This window comes from Falco cherrug, chromosome 4, assembly GCF_023634085.1.
Source record: "Falco cherrug isolate bFalChe1 chromosome 4, bFalChe1.pri, whole genome shotgun sequence".
In the NCBI taxonomy this organism is placed as follows: domain Eukaryota; kingdom Metazoa; phylum Chordata; class Aves; order Falconiformes; family Falconidae; genus Falco; species Falco cherrug.
The window spans coordinates 38,395,073-38,417,953 of NC_073700.1; the positions used below are offsets into that span (position 1 = coordinate 38,395,073).

The 22,881-nt window shown below is 47.3% G+C and overlaps 2 protein-coding genes across 9 annotated transcripts in view; one reads left to right on the top strand and one right to left on the bottom strand.

Moving 5' to 3' along the window:
* Nucleotides 1-3,908, bottom strand: part of DNAAF8 (dynein axonemal assembly factor 8) — a 94,619-nt gene extending 90,711 nt beyond the window's left edge. For 3 of the 5 annotated variants that reach the window (XM_055709621.1, XM_055709620.1, XM_055709622.1), the window contains exon 1: nucleotides 1,850-3,586. In XM_055709621.1, coding sequence (XP_055565596.1) covers nucleotides 1,850-1,996 — 147 coding nt within the window. In that variant the 5' untranslated portion in view covers nucleotides 1,997-3,586. Of the gene's footprint in view, nucleotides 1-1,849; nucleotides 3,587-3,852 lie in introns of those variants that run through there. The other 2 variants (XM_055709618.1, XM_055709619.1) reach the window with 2 other exon arrangements.
* A 107-nt stretch (nucleotides 3,909-4,015) lies between these two features.
* ANKS3 (ankyrin repeat and sterile alpha motif domain containing 3) lies at nucleotides 4,016-21,588 on the top strand. Of its 4 annotated transcripts, none has more exons than XM_005436781.4 (18): nucleotides 4,016-4,101; nucleotides 7,774-7,872; nucleotides 8,021-8,196; nucleotides 8,547-8,745; nucleotides 8,964-9,085; nucleotides 9,804-9,885; nucleotides 10,559-10,694; nucleotides 11,025-11,183; nucleotides 12,320-12,445; nucleotides 13,008-13,123; nucleotides 13,943-14,110; nucleotides 14,632-14,756; nucleotides 15,026-15,167; nucleotides 15,762-15,934; nucleotides 17,198-17,313; nucleotides 18,187-18,270; nucleotides 18,746-18,840; nucleotides 19,089-21,588. In XM_005436781.4, exons 3-17 carry the CDS (start codon nucleotides 8,027-8,029, stop codon nucleotides 18,826-18,828), a joined length of 2,001 nt encoding a protein of 666 aa, XP_005436838.1. In that variant the 5' UTR covers nucleotides 4,016-4,101; nucleotides 7,774-7,872; nucleotides 8,021-8,026; the 3' UTR covers nucleotides 18,829-18,840; nucleotides 19,089-21,588. The 4 variants fall into 4 exon arrangements, 3 of the variants coding, with proteins under 3 accessions (XP_005436838.1, XP_027657670.1, XP_027657671.1); XM_027801869.2 differs by lacking the exon at nucleotides 4,016-4,101 and adding an exon at nucleotides 7,121-7,143; XR_003559097.2 differs by lacking the exons at nucleotides 18,187-18,270; nucleotides 18,746-18,840; nucleotides 19,089-21,588 and adding an exon at nucleotides 16,952-17,107.
* The last annotated feature ends 1,293 nt before the right edge of the window (nucleotides 21,589-22,881 follow it).

Here is a 22,881-nt window from a genome sequence, read left to right on the forward strand (position 1 = left end):
AACATAAGATATGCATTTGAGATGAATCCTTATGCATAGACACCAAAGTGAGACTAAGCATCTCCTCAGCAGTCAGGACAGACATTTCCTGCTGGTCCTTTTGTTTTACAAGTGTATGTTTTCAGTAGCTCACACCACCGAGAATTTTCTCAGTGTGGTGTAATTAATTTCTCTTAACATGAAGCAAACAATAACAGAATTTCTTTCCTCTTAATAAATTGCATATCAGGGTACTAAAAGTACTTCAGGGCATAAACCACATTTGTCAGTGCTATTCTCGAATGCAGGAGCACCGCACATTCAGGTTACAGATCTCGGATGCATAAATGTATCTTCGCACAGGTGGAAACTGCTAGGACAGAGGTGCAGCACTGAAACTGCAGGCTCAGCAGGCTCCTGTCTCACTTTTCAGCAGGAATTTTTTTCCAGATGTAATAGAAACAGAGAATTTGGAGATGTTTATAAGTAAAAAATCTATTTAGAGTTATGGAATGGTATTTGGCACCAAAGTACAAAGCTATCTCTGTTTTAACCTTATTGTACACTTATACAACAAGAATGCCTAAAAATAACTTGAGTGTTGAGCCTTAATCTATACTATATAGATGTGTATTAAAATGCAATGTCGTTTAAAATAACTAGAACAGAATGTAGGTAGAGGGGAACTGAGAAACAGCGAGGCATTATAACTTGTCCAAGATGTTAGTGACAGAGCCAGGTGCAGAAAACAAGTCATGGGGAATCTGTATCAACACTTTATCCAGTAGATCATACTGCTTCTGATGATTGATTAATAGTAAGTAATAGATACCCCATGCAGGCATTTCTGGCTCCTTCACTGCTCACAAGACTCCCTTTGTCGCATTAAGGGCCACACTAAGTTAGACTAAAATATATCCTTTCAGATATTCAGATAAAAATATTTTTTCAAGATTATACATGTTTGAAAATTAACAATATATTCTGATTTGGAAAAAAAGGCCACTAATAATTGAGTCTTGAGATACATTATCACCTTGGAAAAGTCAATGCTAAAGCTAGTATCTTGGAATAGAGAGGTAGGCATTTTTATTATTTCCACCAGATTGTTGCTGTCCTGTGAAGAGAGATTTTCCTCAGCCAAGAAGCAGCTGGTCCCAGACACTAAGACCCAGCAAGTAAAAAACCTGTAACAGTGAAGAATACTGCTCAATACCAGTCTTATGCTTATATTAAAATATCAGTGGCATTGTGCTTCTTTACAGGTAGGATTGAAGCAAAAAGGGCAACATGGCTTGCAGAGAGTTACAGGCTGGGAAAAAAGCAGAATTCAGGATTGAAGTATCTGCCAAATGCTTTTTCCAGTGGTACACAAAGTCTTCAGGAATATCACTTTCCTATGATCCTCATACATAGAAAAACATACTAACAGGCCTACTGTCTGGCAAGTATGTTATTGGAATGAATAGCACAATACTCTCAAGCATAAAACCTTATAAATTCATTTTAAATCAGCAGTATGCTTCTTTCAGACTGTATTTTTGACTGAACAAACTAAGAAGAAATGCAGGCTCATTCTACAAGATGCCCCCTACCCTCCTCTTCCCAACCTAGAAATACTTATTGTCTGGAGAAATCAGTCCCTTTTGCAGGTTTCAAATACAGCAAGAGGAGATGGCAATTACACTTTGACAATTAGAGATAATCCACAAAGCTGTGGATTAATGCTCACTGTTAACGATAGTCAGAACAGGTAGTCCATCAAGGATACCATACTAGCTACTCAGAAGTGCCTGGCTAAGGTGACCTTCTGCTTTTAAGAGATTTTTCTAAAAGACTGTGAGAAAGAAAAGCAAGTTCCAGTGCTTACTGTGGAAGCGTCAGAGTCCAGAGATGGGAGCTGATCTTTCACTGCAGCAAGTATGGCTTCCCATTGAAATGTTCGGTTGCTCGGAACAGGAGCTGCAGGAGGCTCAGATGGATGCTCTGTCTCCTCACTTTGCCCTTCTGAGGCCATTCGAACAGCTTCCCTTCAATCAAATGAACGATGAGCTTAAGTAAACCTCACAAAAGAACACAAGGGATAACATCAGTACAAAACAAGAACAAAGCATGTGCATTCAGGGTCAGCACCGTTCTCAGCACTCCTAGGGTTTTCACTGTCAGCAGTGAACGATAAAATCTGTATTTTTGGAGTTGTTCCTTCCCACCTGCCTTGAGAAGGCTGAGAGCTTTCTGCCCTGCTCACAATATACACCCATAATTGGGGCCACACACAGGGCAGTTTAGCGCTTCATTTATAAAGTGTTTTTCGGGATTCTTAGCCACTGACTTGTAACTGTTCCCAGAAAGGCATGTTCACACAGCCTGCAAGGAGAGGGAAGAAATGCAGTGAAGGCAAGGCTGACACCTCTGCTCTCAGCTGGTTTTAACTCCTCTTCCCTACTCACATTCCCCTCCTCACTGCTAAAATGATAGATAAAATTATTTGGTTGCTTTATTCCACTGGGTTTGTGTAAAAATAATTGACAGGAGGCACGCTCTTGGATTTTGACCTCTCAAAGTGTTTATAAAGTGGACTCTTCCCTCATGCGTTCCTTGACGTACATGAGGAATCAAGACAACACAGTAAGGACTATCACTGTACTAAGAAGTTGGGTAATTAATCCTCATGAAAATGTTTGGGGTTTAGATTTTATGCTACAACTGCATGGTTTCTGGTGGAGTCAATTGTAATTGGAGTAAATAATTTCTGTTTGGCAAGAAAGGTTAAGAGGTTTGTGACTGCATGGTGTTCAGTACTGAAGTAACTGTTCAAATGATTACACCATCACTATTATTTGCCTTCACATGGACCAATACAGTAACACTCCCCTAAACATAAAATTAAACTCATCTCATGCCCTGGGAAGCTTACAACTTGCAAAGCGTGTTTGCAAATACTTCGTATGCCACAGCCATACAGCAGCAGCTTTGTTCAGGTGAGACAGCCCCTGAATCTGACTGGAGGGAAAGCCCCCAGGCTGGAGTACTTTGACAGTATGCGTAAGTTTTTAAGGGCAAGGGGAGTAATATGGGGATAAAAACAAACTGCCTACATGGCTCCCTCTGCCAACTTGAGAGAAGGTCAGTCTCTCAAGGTTGAGTATGTTATACCCAATCTGACTTATCAATGTAACAGAGCAGCTTCTCTGAGAGCAAGCAGTACTCTGTTTACAGCCAAGTGCAGTCTTGTTAGACAGCTGTAACACAACAGGCAGTTTCTGAAGAGCTTGGGGCAACTGAGACGTGAAATCCATGTCGCTAGAACTGACGTTTTCTGTCACATCCACCCTGGGAGCCTCGCTGCCAGGGGTGTGACGGCAACGAGGCAGGCGACAGCTGGAAACAAACCTCCGCTTGGGGGCGGTGCTGACGGGCACGCAGCGCGCCGCACAGCCAGGGAGAAGCGAGCGCCTGCCCTCAGCACCGGCCACACCGCACCGCCAGGTTTGGGGCCCGCAGCGCCCGACCGACGCCCGGCGGGAAGCCCCGAGGGCGCTCCCTCACAGCCACCAAAATGGCGGGCGGCGCGGCGCATGCGCCCCGGCACCAGCGCCCCCGTCGCCATGGCAACGCGGCCAGCAGCTCCCCGCGGCCCTGCCCGCCGCGGCCCCCCAGCACCGCCCCCTCCCCTCCTCACAGCCCCCCTGGCCGCCGCAACCGTCCCTGGCGGCGGGGTGAAGCCAACCGGCGTAGCCTATAAAATGACGGGAAAAAAAGCAACCAAAACCAGGGGCCAGTCAGCAAGAACACAGCTTTAAGACCTCCATAATCACCACCCCACCCGCCCATATCGCTGCTGGTACTTTTAGTATCCACCCGCCCCCCTACCTCAGCCACCGGGCTGGGTCCGCCTGCCTGCTAGAACCGCCCGCCCTCCCGCGAAGCGCAAATCCCATTGGCTGACCTTCGCTCCTCCTCCTTACAGAGGCACCTTTTATTGGCTCTGCGCCACCAGCAGGGCCCGCCTTTTCCGCCGTGGAGGCTCTTGGGCTTTGGAGGCTGAGTCAAGCGGAGGTTTCCCAGCGTTCCTTGCGCGGGCGGGACGGTTTCCGGTGGTGGAGCTTACCGGGTGTGCAGGTGAGGGGTGGTGTGGCCTGTAGCGGGCCGGGCTGGCTGCTGTTCTCTGTTGGCTGGGGAGGGGTCGGCTTGGGCGCAGCCGCCTCTGGGGCCGTCCCCCTGGCGGCCGCCGGTCGCGGTGGGCCCGTAGCCGGAGCGGTTCCAGTCTGCTGGCTGAGGTCCGGCGGTGGGGTAGGCCGGGGCACCGACAGCGAGCTCTTAGGAGGGTCTTGGGGGAACAGTGGCCCGGTGAGACGCAGGGATCACGCCCGCGGAAACGGTTTTGCTGTGAGACTTCTGGTAACAGTAGTTACTGGTTTGACAGCTGCAGCTGGGCTCGCTTCTCTTCGGGCATGTCGTTGGGCAACCAGAGCCTGCCCAGCACCGAGCCCGGGGGCCGTGGGGTGCGCCTCCATTGGGGTGCTGTGCCTTGTGCGACATAGCCCCAGCCCTGGGAAATGCGCTCCCTAATGGGGCTCTTGAAATGCTCTTGTACTTCTTATCTTCTCTTTTTTGAGAGCATGTGGTGTGCTTTGAGATACTTGAGGGTGCCAGGCTCATGGTACAGATGAAGAGCTTGGTGTCTCTTCAACAGGCCAATGTAGAGTTGAACCAAGGTGTTGTGGGCCCTCAGCTGGGGCTTGTGCTGTAGCACTACTTTCTTGTACATGCCACCATCCTGTGAAAACTGGTGAGGTTCCTGCAGCTGTAATGTGGGGGCCAGTCTCTGCTCAGTCAGTAGACAACAGTGATATGAAGAAGTTCTGGCTCTGGTAGTTACCAGCTCAGTCACAACAAGCACTACTATTAGTTACCTATACAAGGATCTAACAAGGCTGCTTATTTCTTCCAGTAGGTTGTTGCTGAATTTAGTGGAGATAGAACTAGGTTAGGAGCAGTAGTGAAGTGTGTTATCTGCTTGATGGCTCAGTTGAGAACACCAACACGCACCACACTTATGCTGTTTTGGGTGTCTTGTTTCTTTTGGGACAGAAGGACCTGTGTGGATGTTACCTGTGCGTGTGGAAGAGGATGAGAGAATGAATTTAGCAGAGCCAGTGCAGCTTAATGGTCCCTGATAGGTGATGATTAACAGGCATTTTTGGATTTGTTCTGTTGGTGACCGCTTGCTGCTGTTGCTTTTGGTATCATCTCCCATTTAATTCAGTGTAGGTCTTCTGCTGCTCTTTCATCTATTGTCACTTGTTCCTCAGGCTTATCCTCCAAAAAGGCATGCTCTTTGCTGGCATTTTCATAATAAGTTTTTATGGTGGTTTTTTCCTGCCTTCTGGTTTTCTCATCAGCAAACTCTCTGAATTCAGGGTAATATGATGTTTGCTACCTGCTCTGAGTCTCAGCACTATTGATTCTGATCCTGATAAATAGCTAGGTATTTATGTAGTAAATATAATAATAATAATGGCCTCATGGGGCTGAGGAAGGTCTCTTAACAAATGTGAACTTAATTACTTTGCCACAAATCAAGAGAACAGACTGCCCAATGTTCAGAGGCCTTTGTCTAGCTTATTCTTAGCAACTGAATCTCTGCTGGTAATCTATCGCAGTACTCCTGCTTTTACTTTTACAAAGATTTTTGTAATCTTTAAACAATCTTCTATGCTACAACTTAAGTCTACTATGTTCTGTCATATTCACCATGGCCACAAGGAGCTGATTATTTCTGTTGTCGTCTCTGCAGCAACCATTTATGTATTTGAAAGCTGTTATCACATGTCCCCTTCAGGCATCTCCTCTCTAAACCAGACAACTGATTTCATTTCACCAGGTCTTTTCATCTCAGTCCTTAGGGCTCTGATCACTTTTATTGTTCTATGGATTCTGTTCAGCTGTCCTCTGTATTTTCTCAGGTGTTTGCACAGCTGACATCATGGTTCAGATCAGGCTGGAGTGAAGTCTCAGAGTAAAAAAAACCTAATATGTAGGCAATTAAGAGCATGGTGCAGGTGGTAGCAATAAGGCCTAGACCTTTGAGTATTCTGGGGTCAAGCATAACCTGTGTCATGTCAGTATTGACACAGCCCTCTTGACTGTGGATCAACTTGCCAAAGTTGTACTGGCAACTAGTACTGGAAGTGGGGCTGATTGTGACAAAGACTAAATACCTGTGGGTTTTATAATTAATGTATCCAATTAACAAGGAGGTCTCTGCCGAGAGAACAATTTACTTTCCATATGAATGTGCTTCTCGACACTGTTCTGGATCCTGACTCCCTTAACTGTGAATATGTCATTTTGCCTTCCAGGGGCAGCTTTAATCTGTTGTAGTGAGAAACACTGCTACTTTCCCCCTTATGATTCATTCAAATCTCCTTACATTTTGATTGTGAGGTGCTCAAGTCTTTTGTTTGTGTTCTGCTCTGCATATTCTGGCCTGAGGCCTCTGGATTGCCAGTGTAATAGAAATTGCTGCTATTAGGTAAAATAGGGGCTTTTGCAGATACCTGCAAAGAAAGGAATCACTTATTACAACACTGATTAGGTAGAATAGATGGTGGTTTTGTAGTGTTAACAGACTGAAGGAGGAGTGGAAAAAAGTGAGGTGTGGGAGAAAGGATCCAGATAAGGAGTGAAGGGGTAGGAATTAGAGGTGTTTTGCTTATCTTTAAGAAAAGGGGCTGTGTTTGCAAGACAAAGACTCCCAGTTGTTTAGAAAATAGTAAGTATGGTTTGAAATGTTACAGCTGAGGCCATCTAAAGAGCAACTGCTGCTAAAAAGTGTGTTCCTGCTCTTTTATTCTTCACCAGTGCCAAATTTGGCATTTGCAAGACTCTAGAATGAATCAGTCTAAGGAATTAAACTGGTGAGAAATTATCAAGAGAAAGGAAGAATACTTCATTGGCTTTGCTGCCCGACATAATATGTACTGGGAGTAGGCAAACCCCAGAAGGGCTGCATGATGGGTGATGAGGCTACAGGGAGAGGGACGTGCTTCCCATTGGATTGACTTTGATGCAGCCTGAAAAGGCAGCTGAAGACCTCAGATAATAGTTGCAGCTGTGTTGAACAGCTTTTTATGAAGTGCCAAACAAGAACACTCTCCTGTGAGTGGTTAAAATTATTAATATGCAATTGCTCCCTAAGGCTAGGGATAGGAAATCTTTCAGACAGTCATGAAACTGTGCTGGCTTTGTAATTAAGTTACTGTCTGCAGGATGGTGCATGCTCAGATAACGAATGGGCAGGTGCATTGCTGCTTGAAATGTTTCAGCAATTTCTGAGATTCACAGCCAGGACTGGGCTACTTCTGAAGTGCTGAAGCAATAAATGGTAGAATCCACCTACTTGCAACCTGATGACATAATGAAGTGTGCACCCCATTCAGGTGATCTTACTGCTTTTGAGCTGTTGACAGTTGTCATTATTAATGACTGTGTCTTAATTTCAGCAGGGCCATCCTGCAATATATGGATGGAGAAAGACTAGGAACATCTGACACATAATTGAGAGAGGATTAGGAATTCATAAAACCGGAAGACCAAGAATTAAATCCTTTCATATGATGCTAAGCATGTCATCTGCACTTCAATAGGCACTTAGTCTTAGGAGAGTATCCAAAGCTTCCTTAGGCATATTGTGATTAGAAGGGGAGGAAATAAAGCCAGTGCTTCTGAAGTCTTAAAATGAGATTTGAGAGATGTTTTCTCTAGCATTATTGGCTTTTATTTTTTCAGTGTATTCAAATCTGAGTCCACTGCAGCAAGAAAGATCTACCAGCAAAAACTCCTCAGCAAGTGTTACTGCTTCAGGCGAAGGAGGTGATCAAAGTAGAGGTAGGAATTTCAAATACTATACCTCTGAGACTACCTCACCTTCCAAGCCCCTGGTGTATCTCTGAGCCGTAGTGCCAGTGGGTGAATGCGTGTTCTATAGAAAATGGACATCTGCAGGTAAAAATTCTGTTTTTCTTTGGTTACTCAGGGCAGGATGTCAGAGTTGAGTGATGAAGCCAGTGAGTCGGAGCTGCTGAGCCGCAGTCTTTCCATGTGGCATGGGGTCGGTCAGATGATCTGTCGGGAAGAGCTGGATGTTCCTCTGGACTTGCATACGGCTTCCTCTGTTGGCCAGTATGAAGTGGTGCAGGAGTGTATTCAGCGGTAAGGAGGGGCTGGGGAGGGCACAGCTCTGTGGTTACTTGCTGCCAGTTACGGTTTTTCACTGGCTGCTGTACAGCTTGGTCTAACACTGCCGTGGGAGCACATCGCTGGAACTCCCAAGGGGTTCTTAGGCACAAAGTTTCAAGGGGCAAGTCTGCTGATAAAAACTATCTCCTTAGTGATTTGGTGGAAGTTGTGCTAGAGCTGGTAGGAATTCTCATGCAGGCTTCAGTGCTAGAATTCTTTTCAGCCTTCTTTTGAGACAATGATGGTAACAAGAGGCTGCAGGAGCCTACTGTGATCTACAGCTCCAGGACAGTAGTTCAGCTGAATTCTTTTCTGTTATTTAGTGGAGATCTGGATTTAAATAAGAGGAATTGTGGTGGCTGGACTCCACTAATGTATGCCTCCTACATTGGCCATGACACCATTGTGCACCTACTGCTGGAAGCAGGAGTGAATGTGAACATCCCAACACCAGAAGGGCAGACGCCGCTCATGCTGGCCTCCAGCTGTGGAAATGAGAGTGTTGCTTACTTTCTTCTACAGGTGTGTATTCCATAAGTAGGTAAAGCCACAGTACATGGTTTAAATGCACAGGATAGGGTTCTCTGCCAGTTGCAACCAAAGTGTGCAATTTGTGTTCTGTTGCAAGTTCAGCTTCCTGACAGGGGTTTAAACTCTCTTGATATCACAGTGCAGAGGGGCAGTGGTTAAAAGACCCAGCAGAGGGGTTGCAGTAAAGAACATTCTCTGTTCTCTTGAAGCAAGGTGCAGAGCTGGAGATGAAGGATATTCATGGTTGGACTGCCTTATTTCACTGCACCAGTGCTGGACATCAACAGATGGTCAAGTTCTTGCTGGACAATGGGGCAAACGCCAACTGCAAGTAAGGAGGAATCTGTGACTTAATTTCTCAAAAGATACCTCATTTTGCATAGGGAAGCAACAGTTGGCATCGTAACACAAATATGGGCAGGGAGAACATGCCTGCTTTTGTTTTTCCTGTACCCTAGGAAGTATGGCATGCTCTGTTAGCTGATACAAGGACAGGTGACCTGCAAACTGAACTGTGAAGTCTGCCCATGTTGTCACTGTTTATTTAACTAAGATCAAGAGAAATTAGATTCACTGCTTGTTTAATGATGGCCTAAACTCTGAAAGCGAACAGGTGCAACACCTTCTGAACTCAAGTGTGCTTTACAAGTCTATTGAATTTTCTGTGTATTTCAAGTTCAGTTTGGGGTTTTTTGAAGTGTGCAGTGTGTTCCTGTGCCTTGGGAACTGCCTGTACATTTCTGCATATTGAATTGCCTGAGGTCAACAAGAGGCTTTTGCTTTGTTAGCTCCTGCAAAACTGATTTTGCCATTGAAAGGCAGATCTGCAACTGGAAGAGTAATCTTGTTGCTACACAGCCAATAGAGTAATGCTTACTGAATCTCCTCTGGGAGTTTTACTGGGCTAGACCAGAGTGCAGTAGAACAGTGAATTTTGTGATCAGCTGAGGGTAGAGGCTGGAGATGCCCTATTATGATATGGCGAAGGCTGCAGCATTTTTCAGCTTTGATTATCCTAGTCCATGTGTGCGTGTTTGTTCTCTCTCTAGGGAGCCAGTGTATGGATATACGCCTCTGATGGAAGCAGCTGCTTCTGGCCATGAGATAATTGTTCAGTACCTTCTCAATCATGTAAGTGTCTAGGCAGTTCTCTGTAAAGCTGAAAATCTGTGGTTCCAGCCCTCAGAGGAAGAACCACAAATTTGACACTTAGTGTTGTGTTTGATCCTTGATGACAGTTACCCCTGAAGTCTCCCAGACTTCCAGGACTCTTCTCAAAGTATCTGCTTTCTGAAGACTAATACTCTGATTTTACACTGGCCTTGCACAAATAGGAGTTGGATCTGACTGTCCAGGTTTAACTGAAAGACTGAATTAGAAAACTGCTAAAATGGTAGTCTCCATATTATGTTTACAGGCTTGCATGCTCAGGCTAGTGAGCATCTTGTGCATGCTTATAAGCCTTTGGAGGCAGGTCTCTCAGTGTTAAAAAACGTGGGCTTAATATCCCATTTAACTGGTCCAGCTTACTTCCAGAAGGAGGCAGCAATGCAAAACATTTTTCAGATAAAACAAACTAATGCCCCATGGCACAGGAGCCATATAGCTGGGCTGCTTGGCATTCAGGGATTAACAAGATTGGATAACTAGAGAGACAAAGAGGTGTTGGTGAAGCTTGAACTTCCTATCAAAGGTGAGCCTGTGTTTCCGATGGAGGAACAAAGACAATTCTTTAGCTGTTTTGAATTTTTGTATGTAGTGCCCTCTGCTATGTACATCTTAAATGTGTATTTCTTTTCTATAGGGAGTGAAGGCAGATGTCAGAGATAATACTGGAGCCACAGCACGGACACTGGCTATGAAGTATGGACATACAAAGATTGTGGGGCTGATAGATTTGCACGCAGCCCCAGTGCCCAAGGTCTTCTGCAGGGGTCCAGGTAAGAGAGGTGTTTTAGCTTGTTCATTTTAAGATAGAACCTTAAGAGAGGTGTTTATACTTTGAAAGTGTGTTGCTGTGTAAATGGGGTAGTACTAGCTGGTCTGTCTTAGAAATTCCAGCATTTCTGAGGATGGAAGAGGCATGGTCCCAACAGTGGGGTGTTTTTGTCTGCTGGCTCTTTTATGACCTAGTTAAATGATTTCACCCTCCTCCTTTTAAACTAACCTAGTTAAACTTTTCACCCTCTCTTTTTATTTCCCACTGCATTTATAAAACAAAGTAGGTAAATTAATTACTATGCTGCTAACAGTCTGTGTCTGAACTACAGGAAAATATGAAGAGCTGAGTTCCTCAGATGAATCGTGTTCTGCTCCCCAGAGACAGAGACCTGTTCGTAGGACCAAGGGTCCCAGCATCCACGATGGGCCCCAGGCTTTGGCTAAGATAACAGCAGTTGGAATTGGGGGAAAGAAGCAGTCTCGCTATGGTGAGAATAGTTAAAAGCCTAATTGAGAGTCCTTTGAGGTCTTAAATGTATTGTAGCTATTTTTGTACCAACAATTTCCTTTCATCTAGGATTCATGTGTGGTTTGTACAAACAAAGATAGTGAACACCATCATACAAGGCTGTCCCATCTCTGGTTTAAAAAAAAAAAAACCACCCTTGAACTCTTTTGTCAGGGCTGGATATTGATGGGTGGAACAGTTCTATGGAACAAACACTGCTTTTACCTCAGTTACTGTTCCCCTGACACTTGAACAGTCTAGCTTCCCTTTTCAAGGTAGGCTCAAAAGTTTGAGAACCCTTCTCAAGTTGATGACAGAGGAAGTGGTCACACAGGCCAAGAAATCACTGATCACTAAAGTGAACTCACTGCTTCTGGTAGACCTGTCAGTTTTGTCTTCCATGATGTTTGAAATACTACTAAGAATGAGATTACAAAACCCTTGCAATAGGCCAAGAGAAAGATGATCCCAGTTCAGATATCAACCCCTGGATGCAGTGGTATGAGTTTTGTTTTTGTGTGCTTGTGTCACAGCCATAGGTGTTTCTGAGACTGGTTACCTAGTTGTCTAGAATAACCAAGAATATGGACTTAAAAGCATGTTTAAAGTTTGGTTGATACAGGTACGTGTTATCCCACAGGCAGTGACTATGGAAATGGTGCTGTCCGCTGCTTAAATGGCAGTGGGATGCTGCTAGTGTTGTAACACAGATGCAGAGGGGCTGGTTTTACAGGGTGTGCTTGGCTGGGAATGGGACATAGCTGACACCTTGCTTTCTTCAGCAGATGCTTTTCCCCATTAGATAACTTGAGTATGAAGAGGAGAGGAAATGCTGAAAGCTGCTATTTAAGGTGCATCTCTGCTATGAGGCTCTTTCCTCTGACTTTCTTGTTTTTCAATGCAGCCATCTAAAGTACAGCTAATGTGTGTTTGTGTGCGGGAGGCTCTAGGCACATGCATTTCCCAGTTCTTATCTGTGCTTTTTAGAATGAAACCTGCTAGTAGAGAAGGCAGTCTCTTCTCTTGATTATTTTCAAATCCTGGAGTGGGTGCTTGGAGCCTCTCTGGTAACTTGCATAGTACCTAATCTTTGTTCTCTTTTCCTCTTGCACACAGAGCAGGTCCCTCCTCAGGGCTATGTTACCTTCAGTGATGATGGCAGCTGTGAAGCAGGTGATATCCGGAACCGGGATGTTACCTCTCCAATTAATGAGCAAGATGTGGAGAGCAGCAGCAGCAGAGGTAAGTCATTGTTTCAGAAAGCAGTCTGGCTTGTAGTGCGCACCTGGATGTGAGATATGAGCCCTTGGCTTGCACTTTCCTTTCCCACTATGGTGTAGAGAATTGGAGAGTATCTCATGAGGAAAGGCTGAGTGAGCTGGGATGGTTTAGCCCAGGGGCCCGCAAACTTTTTAAACAAGGGGCTGGCATGTGGATGAAGTGGCAGGAAGTCATCTGTGGCTGCTTGGCTTCCCCCAACCCCTGGTGCGGGGGCGGGTGTGTGTGTCTGTAAATACCAGGGGTCGTATCCGGCCCGTGGGCTGTAGTTTGAGGACCCCTGGTTTAGCCTATGGAAGAGAATGCTCAGTGGGCATCTCACAACTTGTACTGATAATGTGAGGGGAGGGTGCAAAGGAGATGGAGCAGATGTCTTCGAAGCATCTTGTGTCATGAGTGCTGCATATGAAGCCTTGCTCTTGGTTTCTCCTTTACACTTCCAGCAGGTTTTGCTGGCAATAGTGTAGCAAAAACAGCACTGAGTGTAAGGAAGTTGAATCTCAACTTTTTCCCTTTTCCTTGCCAGAAGATAACGTGTTCTTCACCAACAACTTGGCAACCATCAGGAGCAGCAGCAGCAGCAGTGAATGCCTCACCAAAGCCCTGGGAGTCAGCAGTGAAGGTTCCCTGGAGAGCAATGAGGTGGAGGTTTCAATTTTCCTTTCTCTGCCTTCAGCTTGGCCAGTGCTGTCACCCCTCCACAGTCTGCTATGACTCTGCCTCTGCAGGAGGCTGTAGTACCAGGCTGGATGAGGAAAGGTAGTATTGCAGGGGTGAAAAAAACAATTTCCATATTTGAAGGTGATGGATTGGCTTGTTTGATCTCCAACTAGGACCCAACTCTTAGAGCATGTTCACTCTAGAGTAGGTTGTTGATGACTGGTCAGTAATTCTTAAGTTCTCTCCAGCTTCTGAACTGTGCAGGTTTCTAGCTAGGTGATGGTCAAGAAAGGATGTGACTTGCTAGAGCTTGATCAGTCCTTGAACCTGCCAAGATAGCAGGCAGTATAGTAAGATTTAGAGAAGGACAGCAGTACTGCATTGGCATGCCTGAAGTACAGAAAGGGGAGGAGGTCACAGCTCACATGACTCAAGACACAGCTCTGGGGCTGAGGTACAGAAGGATGATATAAGTGGAACACGAGCAAAAGTCCTCTGTATCTTGAGGAGCTTCTTGCAGGTAGAATCTCAGTGCACTGTATTGGTTCAGGGAGGATTCAGCATTGCTCTCTGCTCTGGTATGTTGCTTCCTAAGCCAGGAGCTCAATACCATTCTGTGTTACCATGCTGTTATCTTCAGAGTGACTAGACTCAGCCCTTCCTAGTAATTGCTAGTCTTTGCTGCCTCTGTGGACCACTGCCTGGCTTTAGAAGTTGGGACTTCGAGTCTGTATTTGTTAGCTGTAGTGATCCTGACATCTTTGCGCTTTACATTTTGTAGGTTTTTTCTTTCTTTTTCAGGATTCTGACCATGCAAACAGTCCCCCTAGTCGGAAACAAGCCAAGAGTTTTAAGATCAAGAACCGTTACAGCAACAGTGATAGTCAGTGGACCCACTGCCCAGGGAAAGCTGAGGGCTCTAGTCAGCACCTGATCCTTCCTGAGCCCCCTGCCTATACAGGGCCCCAGGTAAGTACACACTGAAAGTTGTCTCTGAAGTAATGCGGACAGTGTCGAGCATGGGAGGTTTTCCCAAGGTTGCTTAAGCTGCTTTCTTGGCCTTCTCAGTTGAAAGGGAAGTTGTCACCAAAACCCCTTTGATACTAAACCTCTGCCCAAACTTCCATGCTCGTGAAACAGCACTTTCTTGTACAAAGAACTGTTTGCTTAGGTGTTGCTGTTGCTTGGAGTGGTATTCTAGAGCCTTCAGGCCTGTGGCTGTGCTACCTAACATGGCTGTGGTGTGGGCTAGGGGAGGTGTTGGTGTGTCTTTCCCCTCTGCGTTTGTTATGAGAGGCAATGGCTGCAGCAGACAGGCCAGTCCTGTTGTGTGACTGGAGAAGGGCAGTTAACCAGGGGAAGTCATGGTTGCTGCTAGAACCCAGAAGGGCCTTAGAGCAACATTGAGGAAGCACATGTTTATGATTAAGAGAAATGGTAATGCTTTTGTTTGTTAAGGCATAAATAAGTTTGTTTTGCATGGGCTGCAGGACCTGGCAACATTCCTTGAGCAGATTGGGTGCCTGAAATATCTGCAAGTGTTTGAGGAGCAAGATGTTGACCTCCGGATCTTCCTGACCCTCACAGAGAGTGATCTGAAGGAAATAGGCATCACGTGAGTGTCTGTAATGTAGCTCTCATCTTTCCCCTTATATACTGTGCACATGATCTGGTCAGGAAAGTTTAGCTAGTGAGTAGTTTTCTGTTCTGGCCATCTCTGACACAATTTTGATATCCCCTAGTTTTTGGCTGTAACAGACTCCTAGTTTTGGAGGTGCCTTGATGAAACCAGGAGACTGCAGAGGTCCTCACGGGATCCCATTGGGCCTAGGGACAGGTGGTGTGCAGTGTTTGGTCCCTGACAGTTTGCTGTTCTCCCACCAGTCTGTTTGGACCAAAGAGGAAGATGACTTCTGCCATTGCCCGATGGCACAGCAATGCTCGGCCACCCAGTGATGCCCTGGAGCTGGCCTATGCGGACCGGCTGGAGGCTGAGATGCAGGAATTGGCCATTCAGCTGCATAAGGTACGAGGTCTGCCATGAGCTGCTCAATGCCTTGTCACATGTTACACTGCAATAAGTGATTGGTAGCATATTTTTATGTTGTGCCTCTAATAGCTTGGGGTAAAGGAAAAGACATAACTTTCAGTGGATACACTTGGTGTCAAGTAGATCAGGTAACATGGTAAGTGCAGCTTATCCACTCCTCTGCTCCATGCTTGTGAAGCCTTTGTCTGTTTCCCATCTACCCGAGAACTAAAAGGGCAAGTGGGAGGAACTGAATACCTACTCTTTTTCAGTAGTGTTATTTTTATGGTGAAGTTGTACAGCCAGTAGTGAACAGACATCAGTTGATTCAGGAGATTTGGCCTACTGAGTATCTTTGCAAATGGAGAGGAAGGGGGAATTGTGACTGTGGGGCTGGTCTTGATGTGGAGAGAAACTATTCAATGTACGAGCCTTATCCAGCTTCCTTTCTCACTTGCTTGGGTGCACTTTCACAGGAACCCTCTGGCTGCCTAAGCCATTGAAGTGGCCGAAACTCCAGGGATGTGTCGGAGTAGGCACGTGTGTGTGATGTACAGTATTTCCAGTCTAATCTTTTCTGCTCTGCTGTAGAGGTGTGAAGAGGTGGAGGTGATGAAGGGCCAGGTGTGCCAGGAGCAGAAGCTGCGTGCAGTGGCTGAGAGCTGTTTGATGGAGCGGGATGAGACCTGGAATGCTATTCAGTGCCAGCTCAGAGAGGCTCAGGCCATCACCAAGGATGCTGGGGTCCTGCTGGATCAGATCAAGTAAGCTATTCCTAGGAAATGGCACTGAGGCTACTGGGAAATGGGATTTGGGCCATACAGATATCAAAGGTCACATTGGTGGTCTTACAGGTGCTTCTTGGGGTAAGGCAGGAGAGTTCATCAGGCATCTGAACCCATTTTGGATCCTGCCTGACTTTCTCTAGTGGAAAACCACAGTCACATGAGCAGATATGCATCTGATTAAGGCTTCATAAACTAAAAGAGCCTGACGTTTCAGAGATGATGGGTGCTCTAGTTTCAACTAAAAGGAACCAAAAGGTTAAGTGCTTGCTTTGTGCTTACATGAGACCCAGTGACCAGGGTATAACTTGGTGATTGGGTGAATGCAGGAAAGCATTTCTAACTTCCAGAGCACACCAAAGGACTTGCCATGTCTTGCCCTGGCTCTTTCTCGCAACTCTGACACCTAGCAGAAAAAGCTGCCCTGTTCAGTTGTGCCACTGCCTTTGAGTTCTGTCTTCCCCTGCCTCCCAGTATACCTTTTGTTGCCTTTGTGGTGCTTTTTTCCTAGTCCTGCTTGGACTCCTGTCATGGACTCTGTTCTGTCCACTGACAGAACAGACAGGTCCTTGAAGGTGGCATTAATCCTACTGCTTATGGATCCTAGCCTGACAGTGCATGTGGTCTGCTCACTACTAACCCAGGTTGAACTGGGATTGGCTTTCAGAAGGACAGCAGAGCAAAATATTCCCAAGGGGAATATTCCTATTTTGCAAGGGGCAGAGCACTTGTCTTTTTCCCTGCGACTGTGGAACTGAGGCTGCCTGGTAGAAGGGCCCTGCCATGCTCTGCAGATACACTGTTCGAATTGATATGATGATGATGGCCAGAGAACTTTATGTGCCTCTTGCTTTAACGTGATGCCTGTCCTGAGGTAGCTTCATTTGCCCATTAGAAACCTTGGATCAGGCTTGAATCTCTTATAAGCCAGGCACAGCCCCTGGCTTGGGCTTTTTTCTGCTCACCCCGCCCCCTCCTTCTCTTCTCCCCCCGCAGCTCCTCTGTGGACAGGGGCAGAGATTGCTGTGGAGATGGGGCACAGTGGAGAGCGCCCTGAGCTTTGTCTGGGGCACGTCTTCCTCTTCCTGGGAAGGAACAAGGAGCAGTTTGTAACCCAGGGCGTTAGATGCGGTCCCTCGGCACCCCAAGCAGGTACTTGCAGGATGTAGGAGTGCACAGACTGGTATGTTGTTCCAGGAAGTGTCCCTGTGCACTTCTGATGGGCTTTGTCTTGTTTGGCAGATCGTGTCAAGCAGAGCTGTCCTCCCGGCTAACCCAAGATCAGGCTGTCGGCAGAGTGCTGGACACAAAGGTGCAGCTGAGAACTGGTGAGAGCAGGCGGCCTGGTGAGCGTCCAGGTAAGGAAGACCTTATCAAACTATGAAAATGGGTGCAAGGGGTGGGTATGCAGCAGGAGACCCCACAGCAAGCCATGTGCTTGTCTTTTGATTGCTGAAAGGATGAAGTTAAAAGAGATTTGGAAAGTAATCAGCAGCCAAACCCTCTAATTTAATACGAAAAAATCTTGCTCAGGGAAAGCATTTGGAACACTTGGGTCACATGGATTTCAACGGCAGCAGAGTTGCTCAGCAACTTCTAATTCTTAGCAAATGGGAAACTTTGGGGTCTAGCAGGTGTTTGGCTAAAAATGGGCAAAGTCGTAGTATGGGCACCCAGTGGCAGCCCTGCTTCATGGGCCTGTGGCTTCCCCTGCCTGCACTGCACATGTGGGCACCTTGGGTGCATTACTGCGCTGTGCACTAGGGCAAGGTCTGAATGGGAAGCCATGGCTAGTTTCCTGACCCCATCTGGGCGTTTGTGCTGTTTGGTCAGTGGGACAAACAGCTGTACGTGGCTGGGCAGGCTTGCCCCACCAGCTCCTTATGAGGAGTTAGCAAATGATCCCACTGCCTGTGACATGCTTCCAGAGATGTGCTCTTTGCTGCTTGTGTTGTAAAAGTGAGACAAAGAGAGATTCAGCTGACTTCTGTCCACTCAACTTAATCCTTTTGAGATTCTCTTAATATATGGTCCAGCCAGTGAAGGGAAAAAATATTCCTAAGTGGCAGAATTGCTAGTTAAAAACCCCTCAGTTCTTCCCATGTGACTCAGAACCTCTAACTGGAAGTATTTTGGATGTGGGTGCTTCACAGCAACACCAAACCCTTGTCTCTGCCTCTGTCACAGAGGGCATGCAGATTGATTTAATGTGCAGTTCCTCTTTCTTGCAGTGCTGGAAGGGTGGCCACCTTCCTTGAAGTCTCTGAGCTTGCCTGAGCTGTCAGCTGTCCTAGAGGAGTGTGTGGGAGAAATGGGTAAGGTGGGGGAAGCTGGAGGGGAGGTGTGGCTGGGCAGGTTTTGATTATTTGGCGGTGGTGGTTTGGAGGTACCTAACAATCCCCTCTCATTCAGGGAAGTGTCCAGGCTCAAAAGTTGGTGCTGGAACTTTCTTGCACTTCCTCTCACAGCAGATCTTGGGCTCTGTCTCATCCTCTGCTGACAAGTCCAGGCTGAGAGAACAGGGGGATGTGGCCCCTCGCATCCCTCCTGCTGAGTGGTCAGAGTAGCTTGTGAAGTGGTTCTCGAAGCCTGTGTCCTGTTTTCATGATGACAGGAACTTGTTCCAGCACCGGGCAGTCGGAGTAGTCACCTGGTTTTGGGCCCTGGAAGCTGCAGGGGAGAAGGCAGCATGAAGGGAGGGTAACAGTGGCTGAATACAAACTGCAGCCTGTTCTTTACTGCTTGCTGACCTATTGCTAACACTGATTTTTCCTTTTGGTTTGCCCTCAGGAAAAGCTCTGCAGACTGTGATTCAAAACCTTCAGAGGCTCCAAGCCCCAGGGCAAAGTGGGCAGAGCTGGCTAGAGCCATAACAAAGCAGGAGGGTGAGTGGGAACTACTGACAACCACTGAGGGCTATGGCATTGAGGGGGGTGTCGTTCCTCACAGCAAGTATCAGCCATCTGCTGCGTGTGCCCAGTGCTTGCTCATAGCCTGCACACTGAAGCTGTGCTCCAATTAGTCCTTGTCTGACCTCTGGCTGGTTTTCCCTTTGGAAAATCCTTAGTCCCCTTTTCTCTGTCCCACTGAAAGGGTGACTGTCCTGCTTTTTTTTTTTTCCTGGTGGCTGCAGGAATACTGACGTCGGGTGACTGTTCCACCCGGAAGCTGAGTGTGCCTGGGAGAATGAGCGCGAGGGCTGTGCTGGCAGCACTGCAGCTCTGCTGTGAGTGCCGCAGCAGCTGGCAGATGCGTGGAAGAAGGTCTCAGCCATCAGAGAACATGCCTGGAGAACAAGGGACAGCAGAAGACTACCACCCATCAGCTCTTTGCGTCTGACTGCTGTCTCCCAGGACCATTGCTGTTCATGCCAAAAGGTTAGGTTAAGAGGAGAAGCACTGAGCCCAGAAGTTTTATCTGCCTTAACCTTCCTGCAGCCCTTGTCATTCAGGGCTGTATGGTGTTAGAGAGTTGAGTTACCCACAGCTATCAATTAACTATCCTTCTCTGCATCCCATCCTCCCTCTGACGCTTGCCCTGGGGCTCCTTCTATGCCATGATAGGCACAGAAGATGTAACTTGGGCAATAAGGAAGGCAGGTTTGTTGGGAATGGGTAAAGTGAATAGACTTTGTAACATTTGGGTTGGAGCTGCAGCAACACTCATGCAGCCCTGGTCTCCAGCTGGAATGTCTGTTCTACTGCCATCCCAGATCTGTGCTTCAAAACCTCTCTTTCCAACCAGCCCACCCTGGTTTGGTTCAGATTCTTGCCATCCTCAGGCCTTGTTTGGGGTTGTTTGTGATGATGTTATTCAGTCCCAAAGAACTCGTTTTTGTGGTAAATGCCTTATGGCAGAGACTCTGTCATCCTGGTTTGTCAGTGCCAAGATCCCAACACTGACAGCAGTTGCGAGGCAGATGTTTCCCTGGAAGGACTTGAAAGAACACAGGGCTTGAGACTCTTCGGTCTCTTGTGCCTCTGGCAAGCAGCAGCGTGCCAAGGCAGGCAGAACAGGAACTGAGGGGTAGATCTGTCCCACATGGGAGGTGGGCAAAAGAAATAGCATCCCAGATGTAGCTGTGGTGCCAAGCTTTGGTCCTCAACCACTGCCTGACTTTGATTTCCAGGCTTTAGTGTTGGGAAATAGTTCTGCTGAGACATTCTTGTGTTGATGGTGTGGGTGTTTTCAAAGGGCAGGCAGTGTAGGAATAGGTTGCCTCCCCAGAGACTGCTCCATCTTTTGGAGCTGGATGAGTAGCCATGAGGGCTCTGGTGATGGTTATGTTGGTGTAAGATGGTTTCCTGTGGGTATTGGCCTGGATGAGTCTGGAAAAGCCTCTTTAGAAAGAGGAAGAAACTGTGTGTTCCTCCTGATTTTTGGACCTTAATCACAGATGCCAAAATAGAAAAATCCATTCTGACTCCATCCTTTCAGTTAGTCATCCCTTCTGATCAGCTGCCCAAGGCCTTTTAGGCAGACTTGAAAGCTGGCCTGCATTTGATGAAAGTGCCATCTAGTCTGACTGTCCCACTGAACTGGTGTATCTGTGCTTCCTGGGGACAGTCCTGAGACGGGTATGGCCCACCCTGATGTGAACCTGCCTTGCTGGCAGCTTGTACCTGCTCAGCTGTGGGGCGCTGCTTTGTACTTGTGTTTAACTCTTAAACCAAACATGACACGGTATTTTTTTTTTTCCATCTTTAGCAAATGACATGGGTGCATGCACGTGTGTCTGGCACTAGCTGTGCAGCCAGCGGTGGGACACGGCTGCAGGAGGTTACACCCTGAAGAATTTAGTTTTGGTGAGGAGTCAGTTCTCCTCGGGCAGCATCCCTGACAGCTTCTCAGAGCATTGAGGCTGTGCTGGGAAGAGTGTTTGGGGCTTTGTCCTTCATTCCCTGTGGCTGGAGGAAGGGTGGGAAGCACCAAGGCAGTTTGCATTCCCCCTCCCTAACCTTGGCAGAGTGTCTGGCTGCACTAGTACAGGGGTGTCAGTGCAGTGTGCCTTGGCAAGCCAGACTGGAATTTAAGGCAAGGTGTCTGTGGGGCAAGGAGAGAAGTTTTCATAGAAGAAAAAAAAAAAACAAAACCCACCCAACCCCAAAAACCAAGTGAAAGGGCCTGGGAGCATGTGGAGAGCGAGGGAAGCCCTGGCTCAGCAATGCCTTCAGAGCTGAGTAGGCTGTGCGCAGGAAAGCGGATGGTTGGAAGCAGAGACTACACAGTCTCGGGCAGGGCTGGCTTTGCTAGGTCGCAGGGTTGAAGAAAAGGCTTTTCTGCAGGGTAAAGTGGTACATCCTATAGACTGTAATGCTTGAGGGCCTGGGAAAAGGCATAGCTGAGAGATGCTGTGGTGTATTATAAGGAGAGCCCCACAGAAGATGTGCTGCAGGAGCCCGGATGTAAAGGCTTAAAAGGGTGCTGGAGGAGCCCAAAGGGGACACCAGGGAGGGGCTTTCTATAAATAGTGTTTCCCTGAGGCAATGCCTTAAATGGAGCACTTAAAGCAGCATTTGTTGCTGAAAGGGTGGCTGTGCAGGCAGCAGGGAGTCCGGTGCTACCCTAAGGCAAGCTGTCCAGATAAAATAGTATTTGCTGACTTGGATAAAATAATAAAAACTGAAAACCTGTTTCTGCTGTGTGGGTTTCTCTGGAGGGAGCTGGTGTAGTAGAATCATGAAAACATCACTAATTTATTTCAGGACAACTGGAAAACCTACAGTATTTGCCAGCTTCTCCCAGGTGCTGAGGCGTCTGATCCATGGCTTCTCTGCCCTGCCTGGCTCCTCTTGGAGGTGACATCCTTGCAGCACTAACTGGGTAGGTGATGCAGGGATTCATGTGACCTGGCAGTGCTGGAGTTGCAGAGGAATAGCATAGGTAATTAACTGTGTGCTCTTCTGAGGCCTCAGCTCTTTCTTTCCTAGCTGGGGGTTGCCACTTTTGCCCCCACAAGGTCCCAGCTGCATGGCAGAAGTTGTCTCTGCAGTAATTCAGAAATGAGTTGAGGCCCTGTTGAGTTGCATGCTGATATTTTCCCCTTGGCATGAAGTACTGATGTGCCCAGCTCTGTGCTGAGGCAGTTGGGAGCTGTTGGTGTGACTGTTCTTCTAAACCTCTAAACCTTCTAAACTTCTGCTCTGGCCCTGAGACAGGCAGGCCCTAGGCCACCATGCAGCAGCCATCACGGAAAGCTCTAAATAGGGCAACATGGAAACCTCTTTCTGGTCAAAACTAAAGCTCTTGCTGTATCTCAACACAAATTAAGCTGAGTGGGGGTTTGGACTGATAAGAGTGGAGCAGAGCTGCTCTTGATTCCTTGTGTCCTACAGCCGGCCAGTGTGCAGCCAGGGCTTTCTGTCTCCATAGGCAGTTCTGAGCCTGCCAGAAGAGAACCAGGCACAGCTCCCCTTTCATGCTGGGCTTCAAGGTTCTTGGTGTTGAGAACTGTTAATGTGTCTGTTCTCAGCTCAGTTCTGCACACAGCAGCATTTCGGGGTGCCTGGAAGCCCAGGGGCCAGTGCTCAGCAGGGAGGCTAGCTTAGATCTCAAGAAGAGGGCCAGCTTTCTCCTCCCGAGGCAGTGCACCCATGGGTGCTAGGTTGCTGGAGCCTGCGGTACCCAGTACAGAGCAAAGGAGCATCCAGACAGCAATCCCAGCTTCTCACCAGGAGAAGCTACCCGCTTCCTTGGTCTGCAGGCAATGGCTCTGCTGGTACCACAGCTGGTGTGTGATTTGTGTCACTCTTTGTGTTATTCATCCCCATTATATTGTTTTATTTGGCTACTGTTCTCCTTGAGTAACCTGTAATGGAATCCCAGGGAGGGGAGCACAGTGCTACCTTGAGCCAGGGGCTCTGGCTGCTTGTTTAATGCCCCCATAACTGGGGGGGGGGTGAGCTTCAGTGCAAATCAGTGCCCTT